Source organism: Cervus canadensis, chromosome 22, assembly GCF_019320065.1.
Source record: "Cervus canadensis isolate Bull #8, Minnesota chromosome 22, ASM1932006v1, whole genome shotgun sequence".
Lineage (NCBI taxonomy): Eukaryota > Metazoa > Chordata > Mammalia > Artiodactyla > Cervidae > Cervus > Cervus canadensis.
The window spans coordinates 11,059,859-11,087,839 of NC_057407.1; the positions used below are offsets into that span (position 1 = coordinate 11,059,859).

Here is a 27,981-nt window from a genome sequence, read left to right on the forward strand (position 1 = left end):
GGGAGATAAAAGCCATAACTGACAAGTAGTCAGCAGCATCTCTGACGTAGTTTGTTGTGTTTATTGCATGTTGCTTGGCAAGAAAGATGGTCTCCTGCCACTAGACATGTACTTTTGGCTTTGCTTATATCTAATGGGCTGTCCTGAAAGTGTCTAGGGTCTCTTTATGAATGCCCTTTTTATTTGTTCTGGAGCATGCAGTCCCTTACATTTCTCTGTCTCTCTCTCTCCTACATTTCAGTGAGCGGTTTCTGGTGAGACTGAACAAGAATGGTGGGCCAAGGAACCCAGAGAAGATAGAACGAATGTGTGCCCTTTTTACAGTATGTGCAAATTCTCTTTCCCTCCTCTGCTGTTGATTCTAACTAGGGTCCTGCTGTGTGGGTATTGTTGCCCTGGAAACAAGCACTAATTCTTACTTCCCCACACACTGGTGAGAATAGCATTTGATTTATGTGTCTATCAGGTTTTAATGAAATATTTAAGAAAACTGAAGTAAGCTGCAGTTTTTAATTGAATTTATTTTAAAAAATACAATCAGTACCTTTTACTTATGTACATTTTAGATGCAATTTAATATAATAGACACTTAAAACTTGAAAACAGTCTTTCTTTCTATTCTTCTTCAAGGCCACTGGGGATTTCTCTGATGTGTAAGTATAGTTTCTCTCAAGGCATCTACCAAACTTACAGCTTTGCAGTTTTTTTTTATGAGTTTATAAAAAGAGAGACAGACTAAATAGCCCTCCTCTTTCATACACCAAACAAAGCCTTTTCATGCCATGATCCATACTTTAGTTTTTTCTAAATAACCATGCTGTTATTTGTGCTCTCTGAGATCATGGATCCATCAGCTCAGAGAAGGCTTGGTAACCTGCTTATTGAAAAGTATTAAGCCTCACGATACCATATTGACTTTTGTATTCTTCAAGTTGATTCTGATTTACTAATTTTTTTGCCCAGTTATGAAACTTAGCTGCCCAGCCTTATTTATCTCAGTTAATTTATTTGCTTAAGAAGAAAAGACTGTCACAATTTTCAGCTGCTTTTGACTGCCATAGATTATTTGGTCTGTTTCAGTGATACTGAGATACATCGAAACTCGCTGAGTGCAGGGAGGTTTGATGGTGTCACGGTGCCGCTGCCCTCGTGTGTGGTGCGTGGTTGATGGGTGGGTAACAGTCAGATGTCTCAAACCTTAGCAGTGTACCTCAAACACAAGTGGGATTTATCTAGGACTCTGATATGTGACTTTCTCTGAGAGATAAAATCGGATTTGTTTATCTGAATTTTTTTTCATTTACTACAACATTACTGCAGAATCAAAAGCCGCTCTACAGGGATAACTTGTATTGCAAGTACTCCAGATGTACAGAAGGATTTATAAATCTAGCTAAGCTAAAATGAAGTTTTGTACATTCTTGAGCTCAGCATTCAAAGCTTAGGAGATAGTACAGGAAGAGAAAGCAAGAAAAGCAGACCCATGAAGATGGCTAAGGGAACTGAGACCTTTTAGCCTGGTAAGATCAGTGCTCTGTCTTCAGTAGCAGAAGAACAAGGGAAAGAGTCCCAATTGCAGGTAATGGGATGTAGGTTAGAATATTGGAGGAGAGAGTGTGAAGTGAGAGCACCTGGACACGGAGCTGGTTCTCTGGGGCCGCCTGTCTGAAACAGGATTAGGATGAGATGAGACACCCATCTGTCTAGAATGTCTCAGTAACCTTGGGAGTCTTTTTAAGATCCTGATTCTCCAATATTGTTTGGTTAAAGCAGCAAAAGAAATTGGCGATTCCTTGTTCTTTGGCATTGTGGGAACAGAGGTGTGTGTGTGTGCATGCGTGCTGTCCTTGAATATGATGAGTGTAGTCCTTGTCTCTTGAAAAATGAACTTAATTATGAAAATATTTGAATGTAATTACAGTAAATCAAAATTTTCATTTAGCAGCATTTTAATTATCTGTATGGGCCCAGAGGCCTAAGCTGTAGCTCCAGCTTTATAAATCAGAGATGCACGTAACACATAGGATGTGCTCTTACTCTGCCACAATGGGAACGCACAAGATTGCTAAAAATATCTACTTTTATACTTCCCTTTGCAGTACAGCCCTGGATTTTTTTTTTTAAGTTACAAAAAAAAAAAAATGATTTGAGGAATTTTTTTCAAAGCACAGAAGAGTTTTGAGCAAGATTGTCCCAACCAGGGTTTTCATGTTTTACTTTAAGCTTATATGAAATAATAATAATTTTGACGGAAACTACTTTCTGATTATCCAAGGCTTGAGTTCCTCCTGTGTGCCAAAGGAGTTTTCCAGATTGGCATATGTGTTAACAGAGTTTCAGAGGAAATGCAAGAAAATACAGCTACATCTGTGGTCCATGCCGACCTGTTCACTTACTTTAACATTAGGAAAAGGGAATCGTGCAAATGGAGCACTTTTGCAGGATTACTCAAGGTTACCTCAGAGCCGTATTACAGACAGTCATGTTTATCCATGCAGTCTTGCTCTTGGTAAATCCTGTATTTTTCTGACCACATTAGATTTTAGAGCTTCTTGTGCAGGGAGAATTTTATCCAAGAAGGAAGCGTTTCATGCATTTATGATTGTCTAATACAGTGAAGACTTTGATGACTTATCATGATTAACAGTGGCTGTGTGGTATGAGCACAAGAGAGCATGTCTGTGTATTTATTCCACAACCCCATGGACTGCTAGGCTCCTCTGTCCGTGGGATTCTCCAGGCAAGAATACTGGAGTGGGTTGCCGTTTCCTCCTCCAGGGGATCTTCCCACCCAGGGATGGAACCCGCATCTCTTACGTCTCCTGCATTGGCAAACGGGTTCTTTACCACTAACGCCACCTGGGAAGCCCAGATACCCAGTGCCTCACACACAGTGCCTGGCAAATACTAACCATTTGTAACATAAATAAATTAATAATGCTTATTTTCTATTATATTTTGAGTGACCAACTCAGAGAGTGAACTTGTATTGTTTTCCCTGCATTAGTTGGCATTACATTTTTTCCATTTATTTATGCTCTTTCACATTTCAAAATAGAATTTTAGGTAGTGATTTCTTGTAATTAAGAATGGACTTAATTATTAGCATAGTAACATCATTTATTAAAATATTTCCTCCTTTTATGCAGCATAAGAAAGAATGAATTGGCTGTGTTTTATATTTGTAAATCCCATTGTCTCTTCAGAAAAAGGGCAGTCGGGCATAGGAAAGTGAATTGACTTTTCCATGTTTCAAATGGAACCTTAGTAACTGAGCCAAGATGCTGATCCCTGAGTCACTGTTGTTTCTACCCATCAGGTGGTTGGGAACCAGCTATTTAGTTATGTAGGATCGGAGGGTGTGATCCAGTGAGTATATCTGAATTCAAACCCTGCTCACCAGATGAATGGTGGATGAGTCACCTCTCTTCCTATCTTGGTTTTACAGATCTTGTGACATGGATAGCCACACTTGGTACTTAGTATCAAGAGTGTATGTTTAGTATCAGAGAGTATATGTTTAATAACTTTATGATAACATGTTTAACCTTGCTCTTATGTTTAATATGGTAGCTGTTAATGTTGAATTTTGACAGTGAAATTGCATGGAACTCAGCAAATAATTATACCTAAAATATTTTCTGATACTGGTTATTATCATTTTATTTTTATTGACCTCAAATAAATACCACAGAGAGTTCTGAGTACCATGTACAAAATGGTCAGAAAGAACCCCTACCCAGCCACTCAGAAAATACCATAAATTATATTTTAGGCTTTTTTCTTTTCTTCACCTGAACAGAATCAAGGGAGAGGTCCCATGCTCTTGGGTACAACCCGTCTGGTTAGTGTTTGATCATCTTTGGTAACTGGCTTGAATTCTTAAAGTATATTGAGATTTATAATTAGACCAGTTATTTGATAGTTTGGATTAATAAAATCCAGGCTGTGTAGAAGGTCAGTTTACTTTGAAATGTGATCTTTTAGTAATAGGTATGTTTCAATTCCCATAAAATGGTAATTGATTTTTTAATTTCATTATTTGTTATTTAGTAGCCATCTTAATATTCGTCATTTAGTAGCCATCTTAATATTTGTCAAAATATGTAGTACTGTTTTGAAGATATCACTTTTAATTAAAGGAGTTATTAAGATGGAGTCTGAAACATCATTTTTCAACATCAAAAGATAACTTTCATGCAAAAATATATCTTTGTGATTCCAGAGATACCAATTTATGTTGAATTATTTTGTAACTCATTTCATTGTAAGTGTATTTCATTATTCCATCAAGAATTTGGCAGATTATGACCATCTAAAATCTAAAAGTTTCAGTTTCACCATTACATGTTACTTTCTAAGGCCTCCTTTTCTTTTGTATGTTCAGGACCACTCTACAGGGCAGAGCTGGGATTATGCTGAGGCAAGCAAAGCACAGGATCCTGAGAAGGAGACCTTCTTAAATTTTGTCACTTAGATGCCTTGCTTGCCTCAGCATAGACCTAACTCTGCCACAGGGTATAAACATACAACAAACATGGCAGTTCTGGATTCAGAGCTCATTCACAGTCATGACTGCTGCTTGATTGTTTGTTTTACTGCTTTCCTGAAAAGAGACAAGCATCTGGGACTAATCAAAGGATGAAAGATGGGAAGGAAGTGCAACTAAGGGACCTTTTCGTGGAAGCAAAAGGGAAATCATGGGAAACTGTCCCATTAAAATAGAGGTTACTCCTTCAGTCATCATTAATAACAATGGCTGGGAGTGAGCAGTGAGTTAATAACCTGGTGAAAGTCATGAACAATGTATATTAAATGAAGTTTTATTACTTCAAGTATAATGTGTTAAAGTGTAAAAATACTCTATTTCAAAATGTGTTCTCAACATAAATAATGCATAAAATTATTTTTATTAATGTAACTCCAGTTTTAAAAGTGTCTAATTAAAAGAAGTCCTTAAAATTTTCCAGATAAAATTCCTTTCACTTTATACTTCAGCATAAATTGTATATATCTAAACTTAGAAATGGGAGATCTAATTATTGAGGTTTCACTAAAACCAAATCAATCTCTTTTCAAGGGAACATATCTAGTGTGTGGACAACAGAATGAATGTACAATTAATAGAGAGTAAACTTTCAGAATTTGTCATTAATGAGCCTTTTGGTGTTTTCCCTTTTTTTGCTACACTGGGAATTTCTTTTGTTACAAACTATTCATACATAATTTTAGAATAACCATGGATAAGCCAATGTCATGAAGATTTCTAATGTGAGAACTTTTTAGAGATAGGTGGTCTAAATAAGAGCTGAAAAAATACTGTCAATATAATAAACTTCCAAAGACATTTAAGATGTCCAAATTTTCACTATAGGAATCTTATAAACACTTAGCTTAAACACCCTTCCCCCACCTATAACATAGGCTAAAAGCAGCAAAAGCAATCATTATGAGGTTCAAAGTTTAATTTTAATTATTTTCTGTGTATTCATTGCCTTACTTTACTTACTTTTTCTCTTTTCTTAGGATCTGAGCAGCAAGGATATGAAGAGAGATTTATATATAGTTGCCCATGTGATACGAATAGGTACGGTCTGCTTTATCCAGTCACCTGACTTGAGACCAGCCCAACTTGGGATAAGTATCTACTGTTTGACCTCTGTCTTCTCCTGAGCGCTTACCTTTTAATTCAGATCTCAGGATTAACTCCAGCTTGTATTGTAGCTGCACCTTAAGTTTAGCTGCTAGTAATGGCTGAACTTGATAGAAATGAAGCCATTTTCAGCTCCCTGTTTGTTCTTGGACCCATACTTTTTATTTGAAGTGGTCTTTTTTTTTAAACATTTGCTCCATCTAATGTTCTGCTTCTGATCAGCCCTCTCCCTCAGGGATCTTATAATGGGTTGCCAGTTTAACAGGTAGTGAATAGCCTGTGCTGTGTTTTGTATCCGAAAGTATGTGCCTATGCTATTTTTTCACAAAATTAGAGTTACTATCATTACTACATGAGACGGATGGTATCTCCCTTCTACCCGATCCAAGATTTTTGCTACCTGTGGTTTGTTTGCCCAGTCTTATTTCAAGTTTATGACATAATCTGGGGCCAGTGCCTGACCAACTCTTCCTTCATAGGTTTGAGTTCTGGCATGTCTTGTCCAGCCAACAAAAGTACAGCTCTTTTGCTGTACTTCTGCTTTTTGTTTTGCTGTATTTTGCCTTTTGTTTTGCTGTGTATAATAAAGCATCTGTTGAGGTTCTAGTTGTGCATTTGCAAGTCCTCTTGCCACTGTAAGCACAGCCTTGGTAGGCAGGACAAGCAAGCTCCCATCTGCTCTCTGAGACAGCTCTTGCTCCTGCAGTGGTTCAGGAGCAGCATTAGATGGAAGAACAGTATATTGTCCTCCTTATCTGTGTACACATAGCTTTTACCTGGCAGTTACAATACTAAATTGTGTATCCTTAATATACCCAAGAAGTTTAAATCTGTTAGCACTTTGGTTTTTCTAAGAAATTCATGAGATCACTGTTTCATTCTCATATGATTACTAGATGGACTGTTAGTGTTGAGACAGGTAGTAAGGAATGTGGTGCAGGGGAGAAGCACTGGCCAAGGGCCTGTTTGTCATTCTTCTACATGAATATCGTTGCATCCTTGGATGGCTCCCTTCATCTTCAGTCTTCCAATTCAGAGGATCTCTGAGGTGCCTATAGCTCTGGCATCCTTGGATGACAGTTCAGTGATGCCTTGGAGGAGCTCGGAGTTCCCAGTCTTGACTGGTGTTTTCTGCTGTGCCCCAGGCCGGATGCTCCTGAATGACTCCAAGAAGGGCCCTGCTCACCTGCACTACCGGCGACCATATGGCTGTGCGGTCCTCAGCGTCCTGGATGTCCTGCAGTCACTCACAGAGTTAAAGGAAGAAAAGGATTTTGTTCTTAAGGTTTACACGTGAGTAATGAGCATCAGAAATATTGATGATCTGCAGCATAAGACATCCCAGCGTTGTCCCTGAGAGCAGAAGCTCTCAAGCTTTGCTGGACACAAACTCATCAGGATATGTAGGACAGGGAGTTTTTGGAAAATGCAAAGATTTCCATCTAACGTTTGGGATGGGCACAGGCAACTGCATTTTTAATAAGCTCCCTGGGTGCTTCTGAAGCAGCTGAACTTGGAACTTTCTATCCTGAAGTAAAAGTCTGATACACTTTTCCTCTTCTCCCTGGGACTAGCCAGCCTTAGTATGTGTTTACAGGAAGCTAATAATCTAATTTCTCCTGTGTTTCGGCTGTTAAAGACTCCTCTGTGTCTAATGCTTGCCCACCAGCTGTTGTAACTGAACTGGCTGCTGATGTAAATTGCTTCAGAGAATGATCACGAGTCAGGTTGCACTGTCCTAGAAGAAAAACCAGTTTCTCTGAGGAGCTGAGGCTTTACTCTTCATTTTTGCCACTACTGATCTGTGAGTCACCAGCCAGGCATGGCATTATTTTCAGTGTTTAGCAGCCAAGGGCTCTGCCTTACAGAAGCAGTGCATCTGCTCCTGACTCTTATTAAGCACTACAAAATAAAAACAAAGAAGAGTAGTACAGAATCCAAGCATCTCTGTCTTTGCTTATAGAGACTTAGGCATGAATCACGGGCTTCCCTGGTGGCGCTAGCGGCAAAAAAACCCGCCTGCCAATGCAGGAGACGTAAGAGATATGGGTTTGATCCTTGGGTCTACACGATTCCCTGGAGGAGGGCTTGGCAACCCACCCTGGTATTCTTGCCTGGAGAATCCAATGGACAGAGGAGCCTGGTGGGCTACGGTCCATGGGGTTGCGAAAAGCCGGACATGACTGAAGCCACTTAGCACACATGCAGGCATGAAACAGAGTACTGAAAACATGATCAGTGGTGGGTTTAGTGAGTTTCTTTTCCTCCCAAAATGTTAATATTTTTATTAAGTAAATGGAAACATAACCAGAGTAGGGAAAAGCATTTTTTTAAAATTAGTTTTTATTGGAGTATAGTTGCTTTGCAATGTTGTGTTAGTTTCTGCTGTGAAGCAGCAAAGTGAATCAGTTCCATTCATTTTTAGATTTCCTTCCCATTTAGGTCACCACAGAGCATTGAGTAGAATTCCCTGTGCTATATAGTAGCTTTCCATTAGTTACCTATTTTTTACACTGTAGTGTATATATGTCTATCCCAGTCTCCCAATTCATCCACTCCCCTTCTCCTCTCGATATTCATAAATTTGTTCTCTACATTTGTATCTCTAGATCTGCTTTGCAAATAAGTTCATCTATACCATTTTTCTAGATTCCACACATAATAGATATTATATGATATTTGTTTTTCTTTCCTTGACTTACTTTACTCTGTATGACAGTCTCTAGGTCTGTTTGTATGCATGCTCAGTCACTTCAGTCGTGTCCAATTCTTTGCAACCCTATGGACCATAGCCCACCAGGCTCCTCTGTCCCTGGAATTCTCCAGGCAAGAATACTGGAGTGGGTTGCCATCCCCTGCTCCAGGGGATCTTCCTCACCCAGGGATCAAATTTGCATCTCCTGCATTGCAGGTGGATTCTTTACCCACTGAGCCACCTGGGAAGCCCCCAGGTCTATCTACATCTCTGTAAATGGCACTATTTCATCCCTTTTATGTCTGAGTAATATTCCATTTTATATATGTGTACCACATCTTCTTTATCCATTCCTCTGTTGATAGACATTTAGATCGCTTCCATGTCACTATTGTAAACAGTGCTGCAGTGAACATTAGAGTCCATATATCTTTTTGAATTATGGTTTTCTCTGGGTATTTGCCCAGGAGTGGGATTGCTGGGTCATAGGCAAATCTATTTTTAATTTTTCAAGGAAGCTCCATACTTTTCTCCATGGTGGTTGTGCCAATTTACATTCCCACCAACAGTGCAAGAGGGTTCCCTTTTCTCCATAGTCTCTCCAGCATTTATTGTTTGTAGATTTTTTGATGATTGCCATTCTGACCAGTGCGAGGTGATACCTCATTGTAGTTTTGATTTGCATTTCTCTGATAATTAATGATGTTAAGCATATTTTCACATGTTTGTTGGCTATATGTACCTATTCTTCAGAGAAATGTCTGTTTGGATTTTCCATCCATTTTTTTCATTGGGATGTTTGTTTTTTTAATATTGAGCTGCATGAGCTGTTTGTATATTTTGGAGATTAATCTCTCATTGGTTGCTTCATTTGCAAATATTTTCTCCCATTCTGAGGGTTATCTTTTCATTTTATTTATGGTTTCCTTTGTTGTGCATAAGCTTTTAAGTTTAATTAGGTCCCATTTGTTTATTTTTGTTTTTATTTTCATTACTGTAGGAGGTCTGTCAAAAAAGATCTTGCTGCGATTTTATGTCAAAGTGAGTTTTTAAAGCAGGTGTATTTCTGTGAAAACTTTTTTAAAAAAGCTCCTCTTTTGGTTTTAACCCAATATTTTTTTTCAAATTAAATCTAATATTGTCAATCAACAGGTTAATATATCTTCACCATATTTGTGGGAATTTTTCCATACTATCTATTGTATCTGAATCAGGCATGAAGTGAACTTAATTCACAATTCCCCTTAATTTGGGCCTCTGTATAATTAACTATAGCCTATTAATTTGAAAATAAAAGCCCAGATACCCTTATTACCTGTTTGCCTTAAGTTGTGTTTTGTTCAGTGTTCTGTACTTGATGGGATGAGGCTCTTCCTCTGAAATAACTTACAAAGGAAATTTTGGTGGGTTTTCTCTTTCATTCATGTATCAGTCACAGCCTTTCTTCATTTACAAGATCTCTTCATTGATGGGTAGTGGGACCTGGTTCTTGGTAAAACTTTCTTCCTTTGACAAGGACTAAACGTTAATCCAAAATCATCATCATTATCATCTTACTCCATCCTGCAAGGGCAGGGAGTTTATAGATAGCACTCCAGAGTTGCATCTCTTTGCATGTATCAGCTGTTCCTTGCTTCCGTGCAAATTTTCATTGTTGAAAGGGGCTTGCACAGCACTTCTCTTGAAATCATGCTGTCAAGCTTAATTGGCCTAATTCCTTCAAAAACAAGAGCTTTCAGTACCAACATGTCACTTTTCAAGAAGTGGGATTCTTGTGTAGCTTATTCTTAGCTCCTTGCTCTGAGCTGTGCCTATTATATCAGTTCTAAAAAGCCAAAGAAAGATGGTTTTTTTTTTTTAACAGGGAAGATAGTTTTTTAATAAATTTTTGAAGGAGTAATAGAGTTAAAATGTAGGATAGTTTTTCCACTTGACAGTGTTAACAGACTTTCAAAGACATGTCCATGTTTGTGAAATAATCGATTTTGTGCACGGTATGGAATTCCTCTAGGATTAGTGTTTTAAATCCACATGAGCACAGTGAATTCAGCCCTCAGGAGAAGTAATATTTTCCAGTAAGTTTTAGAGGACATATTTGGTAGACTGAATTCGAAGCTTTAAGGTTTTACTGATACTGATTGTGCTTTAGCTTTTGCTAGGACTGAAGTTTGCGAGGGTTAAAAAAAAAAAAAACCTCTTATATAGTTTTAATCAGTGAATTGGCAAAATACATCATTAGTTGTTGACATTCTCATCATTTCCTATATTATTCAGAGTCAACCTCAAGCCCTGTACTTCTTTTGCCATGATCACTGCTCTGGCTTTATAGATGTTTAATATCATGTGTGTTAGGAAGGCAACACATCCTTTAAAAAAAAATCAGAACAAGAAGCTGAGGTGTAAAAACTAGGTCACTTTTCAATGAACCAGAAGCCTTAAAAATCACAAATGAATAATCACTGTGTGAAATTTATTCTGATACAGACATCATGTTTCCTCCTATCCAGAAGGGCAGGAGTTGCAGGGTTACAAGGGTTGCAAGTTACAAGGGTTGCTGAATCTGGAGCCTGGGACCGGAAAGGAGAGAATGCCAAGGAGCATTGAGATGGGGTGGGGGTTGTCCGTAGCTAGTACATTTGATCTACCTAGGACACCTCTGAATATGGGATGACCACTCTCCAACTTCACAATGGAAGAAGTTCAGACATTTTTAGGCCAACTTTAATGAAATAAATAACTACTGCGATAAAATATTAAATTTATCACTTTAGTTATATTTTAAATCATATAAAATGTATATTACATATTATGTGCTTAATCACAGATGTAAAATTGAGGAGTATTACTATTACTTATTCCCTGGGGCTTCCCAGGTGGCGCTAGTGTTAAAGAACCCATCTACCAATGCAGGAGACCTAAGAGAAGTGAGTTTGATCCTTTAGTCAGGAAGATCCCCTGAAGGCATGGCAACCCACTCCAATATTCTTATCTGGAGAATCCCATGGACAGAGGAGCCTGGCAGGCTATTGTCCATAGGGTTGCGAAGAATTAGACTGAAGTGACTTAGTACAGCACGCACATTTACTCCCCACTCACATTTTATGAGTTTTTTTTTTTTAACTTTCTATTTTATATTGAAGTATAGCTGATTAACAATGTTGTGATGGTTTCAGGTGGACAACAGAGCAGCTCAGCTATATATACACATGTATCCCTTCTTCCCCAAACTCCCCTCATGTCCTGGCTGCCACGTAACATTGAGCAGAGTTCCCTGTGCTATACAATAGGTCCTTGTTGATTATATATTTAAATATAGCAGTGTGTCCATGTCAATACCAAACTCCCTAACTGTCCTTTCCCCCCACCCTTCCCCCAGTAACTGTACGTTCATTCTCGAAATCTGTGAGTCTGTTTGTATTTCATAAATGAGTTCACTTCTTTTTAGATTCTGTATATAAGCAATATCATAATGATATTTCTCTTTCTCTGACTTATTTCAATTAATATAATAATCTCTGGGTAGATTTGTATTGCTGCAAATGACATTATTTTATTCTTTTTGATGGCTTAGTAATTGTGTGTGTGTGTACACAGCATATATGTACCACATCTTCTTTATCCATTCATCTATTGATGGACATGTAGGTTGCTTCCATGTCTTGGCTGTTGTTAAGAGTGCTGCTGTGAACATTGGGCTGCATGTATCTTTTCGAGTTAGAGCTCTCCTAAGGCATATGCCCAGGTGTGGGATTGCAGGATCATATGGAAGCTGTATTTTTTGTTTCTTAAGGAACCTCCATACTGTTTTCCATAATGACTGTACCAATTTACACTCCCACCAACAGTGTAGGAAGATTCTCTCTTCTCTTCACCCTCTCCAACATTTACTGTTTGTAGAGTTTTTGATGATGGCAGTTCTGTCTAGTGTGAGGTGATACCTCCCTGTAGTTTTGATTTGCATGTCTTTAATAATTAGTGACATTGAGCATCTTTTCTCGTGCCTGTTGGCCATCCGTAAAATTCCTGCACATGTAGTGGTGAAGTGCTACGTCACTGCCTGTGCTGGTTATCTCCTCTGTGGGGAAGGTGTGCCACAGAGGCATACAGACCTCTTTTAGATTACAGTCCCTTGTGTGTTTTATGATTGAGGACAAATCATCAACATCAGTAATCATGCTTTAAATATTAATTTGATTGGATACAACATAATGATGCTTCATCATAATCATAACTCATTTGGTTAATAAATGCTTACATTTATTTTTTTCCTTAGAGAATATCCCAGTGATTGGTTAAAATATGCTGATGACACTGCGTCCACTGAGTTTCAGATGATCTGAGTAGCTCCCTTGGCGTTCTAGAAAGGAAAAGAGTTGAAAGGCCAGTTAAGAGGTGACTACAATGGTCTGAAAGAGAGATGATAATGGCTGAACCAGGGCCATGAAGAAGAGAGGTCATTTGTGAAAGATTTTAAGAAAGCCTCATGAGCTAGTGGGTTCTACTCAGAAGCAATCTCTCAGAGTAGACAGGTGGATAGGAAATGTCAAGCTGTCTTATGGCCATGCAGGTCAAAAGTTTAGCAAGGTGTCTGGGCTAGAGACACTGCGTTGGGTCTTGGCAGCTTTTGGTGGTGGTCAAAACCATGAAAGCAGGTGAGATATCCCGGAAAGCTTATGTGGTAGGAAGGAAATGGGCTTCAAATGTAGAGCTCTGAAGGTCACTGATAGTTAAGGGGTGTACAAAGGGAGAAGAATATGAGGGGCAAGCCATCAAGTGTCTAGCATCTGAATTGTGTGTATTGACTGGAAAGGTAGATGTCAGTGAAGTAATACACTTTGTCACTGTTGATGTGGTTGGTAAAGCACCAGCTTTGGTATACTGCCAAATAAGCGGTGAGTGTTTTATTGAAGAAGCACTGAAATACCACCCATTGAGAGAGGAAGTTAATTTACAAGACTCTTCTTGTTCTTTTGGTTTTATTTATAGGAATTCTTTTGTATTTGTGTGTGTATTTTATACCTGTATATTTGAGATGTATAATGTCTTACTTTGATACATTTATATTTTGTAATATGTTTGCCAGTCAAGCAATATTTATCATGTTGCATTATTATAGTACAATATTATTATCTGTATTCATTATACTGTGCATTAGTCAGGACTTACTTTGAAGTGAGGTGGGGGAGTACACTATTTATGACAAACTGCAGTCAGATTTCTCTTAAAGAAAGGACTACTGATCTTGTAAACCTAGAAAGTGACAGGAGTCTGACTGCGAGACTAGTCTGAGTCCTCACCAGCTGGGCACTTCTCTGGTGTGGTGACTGGTTGGAAGAGATGCGATCATGTGCATGTCAGACAGGGAGGGCGAGGTGTGCTGCTGCCAGCACCTCTCACTTTTGACTTCCAACTGAGTTGTTAATCACAAGTGATCATTTTAAAGAACACTGTCTCCCTTCCTCTCCTTGGAAGGAATTCTGTGAGCAGAAGTTATCCTCACAGCTCTGGACTGTGAGAACCTTGTCTCTCACACTTTTTTGCAACATCTCTGAGCAAGTGAGGCTTGTTTATACTGACTGAGAAGTCAGAAGAGCTACTGATTAGAAAAAAATTAGTCTAGTGACCAACCTCCTTTATCTCTGAATGGTCTCTGTACAAAGCCTTTTATTTAGAAACCAGTTGTGCTTCATTCACACTGCTGGATGGCACATGATAGAACTCTTGCTGGAGTTTCCGCTTGGAAGTGGCTGTGCCAGGCTACACACTTCTAAGTAACCATGGAAAGATCTTGTGGGTTTTCCTTTGTGCATGAGCTCTGTTTTCTGGAGTCAGTGGTTCTCCATGTCCAACAGGAGAAAGGAGGGGCTGAGGCTGTGAAGACTCCCAGTGTCTCATGGAATTTTCAAGAGATGTCCCTAATCTCATTTCAGTCGTTTCATCAGTATGTCCACTTTCAGATGAGGAATTCCTTCCTAGTCTCTGTTCCTAAGCTGTACCAAATAGTTGTATGACTGCAGCTTTCTTGGAATTGTTCTTTAGAGAGGAAGACTCTAAAAATGTCAGAAATTAGCAGAGGTGCAGGTCTGTTGCTCCATTCTCTCTTTTCTTCCACTCCTGAAATTCCTAGGAAAGAACTTTATTCTTATGTATTTAGGCATCCAGACTTCTCTAAGCCCTCCTTCCCTTTGACTACAGGAGATTTCACAGCAAACCAAGCCCACTACTCTCCCAAACTTCTTTTCTTAGCTTGATCTAGCTAAAATACAACCACAGGCAAATATGCACATTGCCCTGAGGTTAGCAGGACTTTTCTCTGAGGCCATTATAGTGACAGTTGAATGACAGTATAAAGCCAATGCAAGACATGGAAGTTTCTAAACAGCAGTACTTGTTGAAAGGAACTGTTGTTTTCCTCTGTTGGGAACTTTCCTCTAGTGCCTAGTTGCAAGTATGTGTGAGGAACTAAAAAAGAAAAAAATTGTCACACGGGAAAGTACTACTTCAGACAAAAGGATATTTTGCCACTTAGAGATATTTGCAGAGGTTCGTTTTAGAGTTTCTACTCTTTCCCCAAATGTGAATCTTCTGTGTGCCTTCCAAGAAAACAAGCCTTGTCTAATTTAGTAAAATGTAAGTTCATTTCTTTAGGAAAGTGTTGTTGCACATTGAACATCAGACCAGATGTTTAAAACTCTTGACTGTCATGATGCCTGTCCTTCTGTTACAGATGCAACAATGAGAGTGAGTGGTCCCAGATCCACGAGAATATCATCCGCAAGTCCAGCGCCAAGTACTCTGCCCCCAGTGCCAGTCATGGTAAGGTGCTTCTCTGGCTAGAAGACTTTGTGTTACATTTGCAGTTGCTCATCATACACACCTGAAGTTTATTTGTGCTGATCAGTTGCCAGATATAAAATTATTTCCTACAGACATTTATTCTCCTTTTCAGGCAGTTTCTATTTCCTTGTGTGATGATTTGAAACCTTCCCTAATTATTAATACTTCCTTTAAAAATTTTTTTACTGGAGTATAGTTGATTTACAGTGTTGTGTTAGTTTTAGGTGTACAGCAAAGTGAATCAGTTGTACATATACATATATGCACTCTTTTCCCATATAGGTCATTACAGAGTATTGGATAGAGTTCCTTATGCTATATAGAAGGTCCTTATTGGTTTTCTATTTTATATATAGTGATGTGTATGTCAATCCCAATCTTTCCTTTCTCTCCTAGGATCCATGTTTGTTTTCTACATCTGTGACTCTATTTCTGTTTTGTAAATAAGTTCATTTGTATCATTTTTTTAGTCTCTATGTATATGTAGTATTATATAATATTTGTCTTTCTCTGTCTGACTTATTTCACTTGGTATGGTAAGCTCTAGGTTTATTCCTGTTGCTGTAAGTGGCATAATTTTATTCTTCTTTTGACTGAGTAATATTCCATTATACATATGTACCAAACTTTTCTATCCATTCCTCTGTCAATGAACATTGAAATTGCTTACATGTCTTGGCTGTTGTAAACAGTGCTGTAGTGAACATTTGGGAGCATGTGTCCTTTCAGATTATGTTTTTCTCCAGATATATGCCCAGGAGTGGGATTGCTAGACCATATGATAGTCCTATTTTTTAGTTTTTTAAGGAACTTCCATATTGTTCTCCACAATGACTGTATCAATTTACATTCCCATCAACAGTACAGGAGGGTTTTATTTTTTCCACACCCTCTCCAGTGTTTGTAGACTTTTTGATGATGGCCAATCTGACTGGTGTGAGTGATAAATACCTTGTTGTAGTCTTGATTTGCATTTCTCTGATAATTAGTGATGTTGAGCATCTTTTCATGTGCTTTTTGGCCTTTACTTCTGACCAAAATGCGTTTTCTGCTCTTTCTGTGGTGAATTCCTTGTGCTTTGATAGGTAACTTGAGTTCCAGTTCGAATCCAGAGCGAACAAAATTGTTGCAGGGTTTGTCACATTGTGAAGTCTGTGTTTTCCTGAACAAAGACTACATACCCAGCACCCCCCCAAGAGAAGACACATATTAATATCACTTTTTCTAGTCCTTTTCAGTGTTAGCATCACCGAGAAAGCCTGACACTAATGAGAATCAATGTCTGCCATTATCAGTCATTTGGAAACTGAAATAGAAAATCTTTATTTCAAAGCAGCTTTCATCTTAGCTCAACTTCTTTTTTTTCCTGCTTTTATTTTAAAACTATGTTTAAAAGTCTACAAGCAATAAATGCTGGAGAGGGCGTGGAGAAAAGGGAACCCTCTTACACTGTTGGTGGGAATGCAAACTAGTACAGCCACTATGGAGAACAGTGTGGAGATTCCTTAAAAAAACTGGAAATAGAACTGCCATATGACCCAGCAATCCCACTCCTGGGCGTACACACCGAGGAAACCAGATCTGAAAGAGACACGTGCACCCCAATGTTCATCGCAGCACTGTTTATAATAGCCAGGACATGGAAGCAACCTAGATGCCAGTCAGCAGACGAATGAATAAGAAAGCTATGGTACATATACACAATGGAATATTACTCAGCCATTAAAAAGAATTCATTTGAATCAGTTCTAATGAGATGGATGAAACTGGAGCCCATTATACAGAGTGAAGTAAGCCAGAAAGATAAACACCGATACAGTATACTAACGCATATATGTGGAATTTAGAAAGATGGTAATGATAACCCTATATGCAAGACAGAAAAAGAGACACAGATGTATAGAACAGACTTTTGGACTCTATGGGAGAAGGCGAGGGTGGGATGATCTGAGAGAATAGCATTGAAACATGTATATTATCAACTGTGAAACAGATTGCCAGTCCAGGTTGGATGCATGAGATAAGTGCTCAGGGCTGGTACAATGGGAAGACCCAGAGGGATGGGATGGGGAGGGAGGTGGGAGGGGGGTTCAGGATGGGGAATACATGTAAATCCATGGCTGATTCATGTCAATGTATAGCAAAAACCACTACAATATTGTAAAGTAATTAGCCTCCAACTAATAAAAATAAAGGGGGAAAAAAGTATAAAAAAATAAAATCAAACTATGTTTAATATGTATCTAAATCTTGGTGTGATTGTACATGTTAGCACTAACTCTTAACCGAATATGAAATGTTTGATTAAATTAGAAGCACTGTTTAAAAATCTGTAAGACCTCCTGAATAGATGTTTTTCCAAAGAAGACATACAGATGGCCAACAGACACATGAAAAGATGCTCAATATCATTAATCATCAGGGAAATGCAGATTAAAATCACAGTGATATATCACCTCAAACCTGTCAAAATGGCTGTCATCAAAAAGGACACAAATAACAAATGTTAGCAAGGCTGTGGAGAAAATGGAACCCTCGCATCCTGTTGGTGTGAATGTAAATTGGTGTAGCCACTGTGGAAAACAGTATGGAGGATTCTCAAAAAACTGAAAACAGAACCACCACATGACCCCACAGTTTCACTGCTGTGTGTATATCTGAAAAAAATTTAAATGCTATTTTGAAAAGATGCTTGCACCCCAGTGTTCATAGAAGCAGTATTTATAATTACCGAAGTATGAAAGCAACCTGTGTCCATCACCAGATGAATGGATAAAGAAGATGTAGTGTATATGTACAATAGAATAGTACTCAACCTTAAAAAAGGATGAAATTTTGCCATTTGCAGCTACATAGATGGGGTTGAAGGGTATTATGCTAAGTGACGTAAGTTAGAGAAAGACAAAATACTTATGGTATCACTTATATGTGGAATCTAAAATGTAAAACAAACTAGCAAATATAACAAAAAAGAAACAGACTCAGATATAGAGAACAAGGTCTTGCTTTCCAGTGGGGAGAGGGACATGGGGAGAGGTAAGGGACTAAGAGGTACAAACCACTATGTATAAAATAAACACACTACAACTATATAACAACGCAGAGAATATAGCCAATATTTTATAATAACTACAAAAAGAACATACCTTTGAAAGTTGAGAATCACTCTGTTGTACACCTGATACTTATATAATATTATACATCTACTGTACCTCAGTTAACATATAAATAAAAACCTGTGAACTTTTAATACACTCTTGAAGATAACTATCAAATTTACATAGAACCATGTTTCTCCTGATAATTTTTACCTTGAAAGTATTTCATAACCTCTTTTATATAACCTTCTTTGTTTTAATGTTATAAACCTGTTGTAAAAAAAAAAAAACCTGTTGTAAATACAGAGTTGCCCTTGAAAGTGAAAGTCAGTCAGTGGTGTCTGACTCTTTGTGACCCCGTGGACTATACAGTCCATGGAATTCTCTAGACCAGAATACTGGAGTGAGTAGCCTTTCCCTTCTCCAGGGGATCTTCCCAACCCAGGGATCGAACCCAGGTCTCCCGCATTGTGGGTGGATTCTTTACCAGCTGAGCCACAAGGGAAACCCAAGAATACTGGAGTGGGTAGCCTATCCCTTCTCCAGAGGATCTTCCTGACCCAGGAATCAAACCGGGGTCTCCTGCATTGCAGGCAGATTCTTTATCAACTGAGCTATCAGGGAATCCCCCAAGTTGCTCTTAAATGACGGTGTAAAGCCACTGCAAGGCATGGCAGTTCTGAGTTGTTGAGAAGAACCTCTATCAAGATCAGCATATTTTCAGCTAGGAGGGTCCTCAGAGCAGTTCCAACCCAGAGGCTATGAAGTTTGAGATACTCAGCTGGGAGTACTTGAATTCTCTAAAACTCTGTAGCATGGGGTTCCTCAGGGCCTCTCTCACTGGTTTTAAGAGCCTGTTTTTCCTCATATGTGCCTGAATGCCAAGGAGCTACGCACACACAGTGTGCTGGAAAGTGAAGGGAGTTCACATCCCTCACCTAAAACTGGACTAAAGCAAGAACCTTACTTTTTAACGTGTTGCAATTTGGAAGACTGTTCATGCCAATATTTATAGTGTTCTTTGCTGCATTTATGTATTTTATTTATAAAGAGCTACCCTTGGCTACAAGTTCTGAAGCTATAGTGTGTTTAAAACCCGGAAGACATTTTAAAAGAGGGATAGTGGTAATAATACATTAAAAGAAAAAATAAAAAAGCAGTTTCCATCATCTCCTAACAAGGTTAGAATGCTGAATTTTGTCTTACTTCCCAGAATGACCAAAGGTCCATGCCATTGTCAGTGTCTTACGATTTTTGTCTGTGACTCACAGACACTGGCCACTTAAACAGTGTTGGAAAAGCACCCCTCCCTCTGTGCTGGGAGCACCATAGACTTCAGAGAGCCTCAGTTAGGATGGCCCTACTGAGGGCAGGTCTTTGTGCACTTGTGGGAAACCCAGGAGGAGAAATAGGCTGCTTTTCTTTGGAGTGTGTGTCTAACTGCTTCTTGGCCAGGCTTAACTTGAAGCTGTTTGGAAATCATGTCTCAACTCCCTCATTGAGTAAATGAAGAAACTGGAGCTCGATCAGGTACTTTAGTGGCTAAACCAGGGAGCCCAGGTTTCGGGATGCTGGGGAACAGAGAAGAGGGCAACTTAATCTCCCCGACCTCAGTCTGAGTTTTAATAGAATAGTCCTCTGGGTTTTTGAGAAGATTTTGACTTAGATTCTTTTAGCTTTCTAGAGTATCTTTTCAGAATAATGTATACTTTCTGCCTCAAAACTTTTCTCAAGAAAAATGCTGAATTTTACACATTTTTCTCTGGTTAAAAAAAAAGACTTTTTCTGTGTTTTCTAGGGTAGAAGAATGACTCTGAGTTTTTTTAAAAAATGCTTTTGTTTTTGCAGGTCTTATCATTTCTCTGCAGCTTCTTCGTGGAGACATGGAACAGATTAGGAGAGAAAATCCCATGATATTTAATAGGGGATTGGCAATTGCAAGAAAATTGGGATTTCCTGATGTCATCATGCCAGGTAGGCAGAACCTCTTGGGGCTGGGGTGGGAGAAGGGTTAGGAGAATGGAGTTTGGTGCTCCCCTTGTGAGCAGGTGGCAAACCACACTATGGAGGAGCCCCACAGCCATTGACAGCCTCTGCAGCCAGAGTCAGGTTGCTGACTGCAGTCTGCAGCCAGTGTCTCCTTTGGGTCTTGTTAGCATTTGTTCTTTTCTAGAAGCCCCCACATACCTTCACCAGGGCAGCACAGCAGTCTGGCACTTGAACCTTTTTGTCTCCTGTGGAGACTGGATATTAGGAATCAACACAGAGCTCCTCACAGGGATGCCTTTTTTATACTCTTCTCTTCAGTTACATATCTTAGAAGAGAAGCCCCTCATAAGAACATCCTCTTTAAGGAAAATAATGCCTGTAATGTCAGTGAATCCCGGTTCATGTAGGAGTAGCAGATATATCTGTATCAGAAAAATGAATCATAACAATGAAAACACCATACCATATCAGGAAAACGGTTTGGCAAATGGTATAGGTTAGGCAATGTGAATAATACTACCTGGCCAGTTTCTCAGAAATTGTCTTAACCCCTTTCACCTAATGCCCGATGGAGAGCTAGGGCAGAAAGTGGGAATGCACTGGCTCTCAAGTGTGGTTCCAGCAGGTTAATCTAAAGCTTGTGCTTCCTAGTGAGGCAGATGCGGGTCAAGCTAGAGCAGTACAATCCAAACAGGCCATCAGAACCAGGGGGGCTGTGGGGAATGAGGGAAGGATAGAGGCGTGGCTCTGATGGATGGGAGGCAGTCTGGAACCAGAAAAGATGGGAACAAGGAGAAGGAAGGAAGAACAAGGAAATAGCTCCTTGTCTGGACGAATTACAGGAGGTGTGACCCTACCTTTTCCATTAAGTTTCATTCAGTGTTCCGCTAAAAGCTTATTTGCTTTTGTTTAGAAGAGCCAAGCCAGGCTAGGCTAAACTGATAGTGAAGCTCCTCTTTTGGAATTCTCCATGGTGCTGAAAACTTCTCTTATTGGAAATACATGCCAGCATATACCCGGGGGAGAGTATGGCCTGAGCATACAGAAGGCCTTGAGATGGATCCCAGCTGTTCTTCTGCTCCCCACATTATGCCCAGACCTGTTTTCTATTGCTTTTACTCTCTCTCCATAGACACTGACTGCAGAGCAAGCTGCTGTGAACAGCCTTTGTCTCTTGCTCATGCACACAGGAGGATCTTTTGAATGACAGTCCTAGGCCATTTAATCAATTCCTTGTCAATTTTGTGTTTATCTTTAAATGTTTAGAAGACTCCATGCTTATGAAAGGCCCTCATCTAGCTGTTGTGGAGGGTGGTGTCCTCCACAGGACATGTCTCCCATCCTGTCCTGACAGTGTTTCTGAGCCCTCTGTGACCGTAGTGATCAGGAGGAGCCCAGACATCATCCCTAGCTTCTTGGCAACATGTCACTGAAGAAATAATTGGTGATTACCAAAACTGATCTGATGATCATTTTTAAATGAGCTATCCAGGCTCATGATATGGAGTCATATATTCTGAAAGATATGCTTGAAGTCCTTTCTCCCTTTTAAGAACTAGTTTGTCTAAGATTTGGACATTGCTTTCCTCTTAGCCCTCACACAGTCATAGAATCAAAACAAAGTGAGCAGAAACTAGAAAGAAACAAGCTTCAGTCAAAAATCTTTAAGCAGACTTTAAATTCAAGAGTTTCAGCATCCATACCTCACCTGTGGAAAGAGATCTTTTTGTGAGCACTCTGAATCTCTTTGTGTCATTGGCACACAGGTTGATAAAGGACTTCTGAGAAAGCTGGACATGACCTTGGAAGTTAGCAGCATCAGTATCATTGGTGAGGCAAGCGGGGTGTCAGGAGCATTTCCTCCACTGGGCAGCTGAGGCGTCCTCAGCTGATTTGCCCCACAAGGCAGAGACACTGGCAGTCCTAGGGTGTCCAGACTGGGGCTGTGAATGTGCTCTTTGCTGGGTTGTCTGCCCTTGAAGTGTTGAGTACTGGAGCTGAAAGTGAGGATTGATTCCCAGGCAGGAAACAGTCCTCTATGTGTCTCCCCTCTTTTTTAACCTTACCTCCTCTTGAGGAAAGAATTTTTTGCACAGATTGCCACTCTCCAGATGGTGTGCTAACAACTGACAGTGCCTTTAATGCCCCCACAAGATATCATCAGAGTGGGTTTGCCCTCCTTGGGCGAGGTGATAGGGCTAGCCCTGAAGGTTCTGCTAGAGCAGCAGGAAAAGTGTGCAGCAGTGTTTTCAGTTGTGGTCCATCGGTCCTGGGAAACCACGGCTGTGACAGGAAGTCCCTTTGTGAGGTCACCCCCCACCTACAGCTGGTCCAGTCTTCACCTGTGGGAATATCGGATCTGGGCTGCAATGGTCCCTCGGCCATCGCGGTGCTGGTATGACCGAGTTGCAAGAAATTGCAGCTTCTTGACACATGGTCATAAGAGAAATGGACAATGAAATGAATTATGTTAGTAACTGAGCATTTCAACACTGAAGTCTGAGAAATTAGAATAAATGGAAAAATTAGAGTGGTTCATATACTATGGCTCTTATCTTGAAACTACCAGCATTTGGGAGAAACTACTAGATACTCATTTGGAGAGGTCCTTTATGTCAGATGGCCCAGACAGGTCCTTGTCAAAGCATATTGACAGAGCTTACAGCTCTAAGTTACAGCATTTAGACAAGTTCTGACCACACCAGTATCTGACACATGATTTCAGAAAAGGACTTTTCAGTGGTCTCCTGTTGCTTTCCATGAGTGTGTAAGATACACCACGTGACTTCTGTGAACAGGAGATGTCCTACTCCTTGCCACAGCCGAGGCCCTGACTGCATAGGCATCCAGCTGTGTTCATGACTCATAGTGAGCACGAGGCAAGACCACCATTGCTGGTGGTGTTCTGGGAGTCGCAGAGAAGGCACATAAACCCAGGAAAGTCCATCCAAGATTGTAGAAGAGTGAACCGATGTGGGAACTTAAGCCTGATTTTGAAACTGAACACCTAACAGCCTTTTGTTGGTTTATCGCCATATTTCTGTGGGTAGTTGCTCCTTCCCTCCCAACTCATTTTAGTTCATTACAGAAGCTAATAACTCTACAATGCACATTTACTCTTTGAGATTTTTTTCAAGAAAATGGAGAGGAAATACTGGAGCAGGGCAGACATTTCAGGTGAATGAGTTTTCTGTGACTCACTTGTCAGCATTAGCCCAATTAGAACTTTCAAGAAAACTGTCAGCCAACAGACTGTAAACTGAAAGGGAATGATTTAAAACCTCTTGCTCAAGAGTGGTCTGTACACTCCTCCAAACCTCGTCTAAGCCAGCAGGGGTGTGCCAGCAGCTTCTGTGCAGTTTTCTAAGTGTCAGGGTTCTAGGAGAGTCTGTTCCCTGGCGTGAGTAGGAGTGCAGAGCTGTCATGGTTCTGTGGGAAAGAAACCTTTTAACTTGTTTTCTAAGCCTTGAATTTGTAAGGTTATCATTTACTGTGGGCATTATGGGCCAAGTTTCATATTAGTTAAATGAGCTTCTCTTTTGTCTGAAGAAATCTGCCCTGTGATTTTAATATATTCTAGTTGATGGCTAAGTTTTTTTTTTTTTTCCTAAACCAGTATTGCTCTAACTTTAGTATGTATCAGAATCACCTGCAGGGCTTGGAAAAACACATTGCTAAACCCACCCCAAGAGTTTCTGATACAGTAGGATTGGGGTGGGACCTGAGCATTTGTATTCCTCACAGGCTATCAGGTGATGGTTTAGGGCCCCATTTGAGAACCGTGTCCTAAAGAGTACTCTGCTTTAGGGATGCTTTGCCCTTCTCTGAATCAGACCTGGTACAAGCTCCTCTCTGGGTTGCCCTGACCTTGCCCTTTAGAAGGCAGCTATGCTGGCATGGCAGCCCTCAAGGGGGACCCCCGACTCTTGCCCTTGTGCTCAGAAATACACTCTGTCCTTTGCTTTGACCCCTGATATAAAGTGCATGCTTCATCACCAACCTGCAAGTGATGTTTTTTTCTCTTTTCCTGTTTGTCTTAATTGTTCTTGTTTCTCTCTGTGCTGTCCCCTCATTCTCGCCCCTTTCTTTCTGGTGCAGAGATGAAGATAGTTGGGTGTAAGTTCCTGCTTTTGTGTCTCCTGTCTGCTTTTGCCTGCTTTGTCTCCATCTTCATTTGTTTCATGGAATGTTGCAATACTGGGGTGGGGTATCATTTGCATTATTAATCCTTCATCAGCCTCACCTTTTCGGATAACTGACAAAATGTTAGAGAAGCTACCAGCCCAGCCTAGAGACTGTGTATTACTTTAGGTGTTCATTAAGATCAGAGAAAACTAAGGACATGTTGGAATATTTAGAAAACCTTACAAAGCCCTAGGTGAGTAGATACAGGAAAGGATTTTTATGAGACGGATCAGCTATTCTCATTGAAAAGAAAAAGAGTAATGCTTATCCCAAGCTGCAAAGAATCAGAAAGGCAGAAAGCTGCTCTTTTCAGCTCTGCTGGACACATCTCTTGACTCTTGAAAGAAAAGTTCTCCTCAACAGAGTGATGACAGTATTTACCACAAGTAGATTGAGAGGACTGTGGTCAGTCTGAGTGTCACATGAAGCTTTTACCGTATCTCTAAGGGATGGTTTAGGAATGATCACATCTGGTCCCACAACGGGTTGGAATATCCCCACATCCCTGACCCAAGAAAGGAATAATCATACACAGTGATGTCACACCGTGCCCATTCCTGTCATTTTGTTTGAGCAGAGAATGTCACTGACTTTGTAGCAATAGAAACCAATAGAAGTGTGACAGTGAAGACTTGGTTAGAAAAACAAAGAACTTGTCTTTCCTGGGTACTCTGAAGAAATCTTGCCAAGAGCCTTTTTTTTTTTTAAGTCTCTTCCTCAGAATGAGAGCTACTCCATCATATAAAATGTTGGTCACATGTCTGAAACTGTCCATACAGGATGGCAGTTAACATCTCCACATCTCCGTGAATGCTGTCAGGAGACTCCTGTTCTGCCAGGAGATAGAATTGGCGCCATTCCGAGCAGGCTGCAGTGTCTCCTGGGAGAAGATGTGTTCTAGTTTTACGTGGTCTTAAGGGAAATAAAACACTATCCACAGAAGCTCTTCCTAATCCTGTCTCGAATTGGACAAGTTCTAAATAATGTAGTAGTTAACACTATTATTCTTGAACCCAGAGCCTCACACATGGTGTGAGTCATTTGTACAGAAGGAACATGAATTTAATAAAGAATCCAAGCAAGATATAGCGTCCCCCAAACTCCAAGTAAGGCTGGAGTGTCTGGCAAGAGATGATCTTGCTAACAGAGGCTCTGGTGCCTGAGCTGAACCTCGAAGACTCTGAAACCTCTGTGGAGACTGCTTTCAGAGGAAACCTGCAAACATGGGATGAGCTGTTTCTCCAAAGTCGCACTAGGATGCAGGTCTTTGGATGATCAGGCCTGGCCACTGAAGCACACGCTGTTCTCTCTGCTGGATGCAGCTCTGTCCCAGTGCTCCCCAGCCTCCTAGGACTCCGGTAGCTGCAGAGCACTGCTTCCTTCTGAGACCTCTCTCTCTAAGGACCCTAGAATGTTTCAGGCTAATTCCTGACATCATCAGATGGCCTCAGGTCCCTGACCTGGCTCCCTCCCCAGCAGCTATTTTGTGTTGACTTCTAGGAATCTCGAGTGTTGCTGGGTAGTGACGCTGCTCTGGACAGTTGAACGCTGTATCAGCAAACTATAGCCCATAGGCCAAATCCAGAAGGCTTTCATACTGTCCGCCAACTCAGAATGGTTTTTTACATTTTAAAAGGGTTGTGAAAACAAAGAGCATGTGGCCCACAAAGCCTGAAAGGTACTTACTATCTGGCCTCTTCCAGAAAAACTTTGCCAGCCTCTTCCAGAAAAACTTTGCCAGCCTCTGCCGACTCTTAAGTCCCTAGTTCTCTGACATGCAGCTGTACCAACAGCTTTCACTGGCTGCTGTGTGAAACTGCAAAAGGGACAAAGATTATTTATTCTGAAGCCCTCTTACAAGAACAGCCTCATTCATTCATCTTCCCATTCAAGAAAGTCTGTTGTATGTCAACTGAGCACCAAGCATTCAGAGATGTAAGGCATTGCTGATGTTCTTAGAGGCTCTGCCAATCTTAGGAAGCAGAGGACACCTAGCAAATGGAATCAGGGCTGCCCTCCACAATACATACTCCCACTTGCCTCCAAAAAGCCTCCCCGCTCCATACCCGTCTCATCAATCCTCCACGCTGCCTAAGAGCTGCCCAGTTCCACACCCCCAGCCAGACTTCACTAGCATCTTCCCAGCAGACCCACACTTTATGGTCCCCTGATGTTAAACCCTGGAGAGCATCGGAGTCACCTGATGCTTTTTAAAGATACAAGTACACAAGCCCCACCCATGACCCACTAGAATCTCTCCGGGGTGAATATTAGAAATCTAGTTCTAACAAGCTCCCTAGATGATTTCAGATATACGCAGTGGTCTCCAAACTAATCACAGAAACTGCTGCTCAGGCCTTCTCTCTCCCATCCTTATTGTAAGGTGCCTGTCCTCATGCCTCTCCTGGTAATATTTCCAGGTCACTGGTGCTAAAGTTTACACAAGCCTCCTGGAGACAGTATTAACCCATGATCCTACTAGTAGTCTTTGTAAACATGTAACATGCGATCAGGATAGCTGTGAACAGCAGGGACCCTGGGAGGTTCTCTGTAAGGCAGGCCTGGCTCATTACATCCTGGAGCTCTTCACATTTGTTCCTTCTAGTTCCTTGAGAATTAGTGGAGAGTTCAATTTAAATGATCCTCCAGAGAGCTTTTGAGGAGAAGGCCCCAGCTACATTAACTGTTACAAAGAGCTGTTTTCAAAATTGAGGCCATAATTTACAAAATTACAACTCTTCTGACTGAGAATGGCCTTGGTTCTCGGCAGATCTGTCCTCTAAGTAGAGGAAAGATCTGATGAAATCAAGCTGCTTCAGTGTGTGACTCAGAGGGTACAGTTACGTGTATTCACACATTTTCTAGGTGATCACCAAAGGCATTCTATTTAAATAGAAAATTTTAAAAGAATGAAACCTGTAGGAATATCTAGCTCAGTCCTTCCATTTGAAATTGGCATTCTGGTTTAAAACACCCTGGAGAAGCTGCCCAGAAACTATGAGCTCAGTCTATAAAACCAAAACAGACCGAATTCTGTCATTATCCATCTGCAGGATGGTGTCCAGTTTGATGTTAGTATTTTATATCATACAATGCTTGGAAAAGTTTGAAATGTTCCATTTAGGGACATACTTATTGTAATATGGTTACCTTTTGTATAGAGCCACAGAAATTTAAAATGTTTGTACAAGCTAGAATACCGTTGCTGGTAGCCAATATCTGCTTTGAAGAGTCGCATGAATTGTCTTCAGAATAACTTCCAGAGAGTGCTGATTTAAGCCAGGGTAATTTTAAACAAAGCACCTATTCTTTAGATACTAAAATTCTCTATTCACTTTATGCCAAATCATCCTAGAAATTGAATAATTACATAAGTTCCATAGAAAAGTTAATGTGTAACTAAAAGGCTATTATCAGAAGAAAGCTCTGAGGTGTCTGTTCCAATTTTTAAAAATCTAAGGTGTAACCAACTCTGATTTTCCCCATTATAATGGCAATAACCTATAGTTAAGTTCCCAGTAATT

General features: G+C 40.2%; 1 protein-coding gene across 8 annotated transcripts in view; it reads left to right on the forward strand.

The window, feature by feature from the left end:
• Window positions 1–27,981, forward strand: part of DOCK3 (dedicator of cytokinesis 3) — a 288,068-nt gene that overhangs the window by 173,567 nt on the left and 86,520 nt on the right. For all 8 annotated transcript variants that reach the window (XR_006264627.1, XM_043443221.1, XM_043443227.1 and 5 more), the window contains exons 10-14: window positions 242–323; window positions 5,527–5,587; window positions 6,799–6,946; window positions 15,076–15,164; window positions 20,132–20,257. Coding sequence is in view for 7 of the 8 variants with exons in the window: in XM_043443221.1 (XP_043299156.1) it covers window positions 242–323; window positions 5,527–5,587; window positions 6,799–6,946; window positions 15,076–15,164; window positions 20,132–20,257 (506 nt within the window). In the remaining variant the exon portion in view is untranslated. The remainder of the gene's footprint in view (window positions 1–241; window positions 324–5,526; window positions 5,588–6,798; window positions 6,947–15,075; window positions 15,165–20,131; window positions 20,258–27,981) is intronic.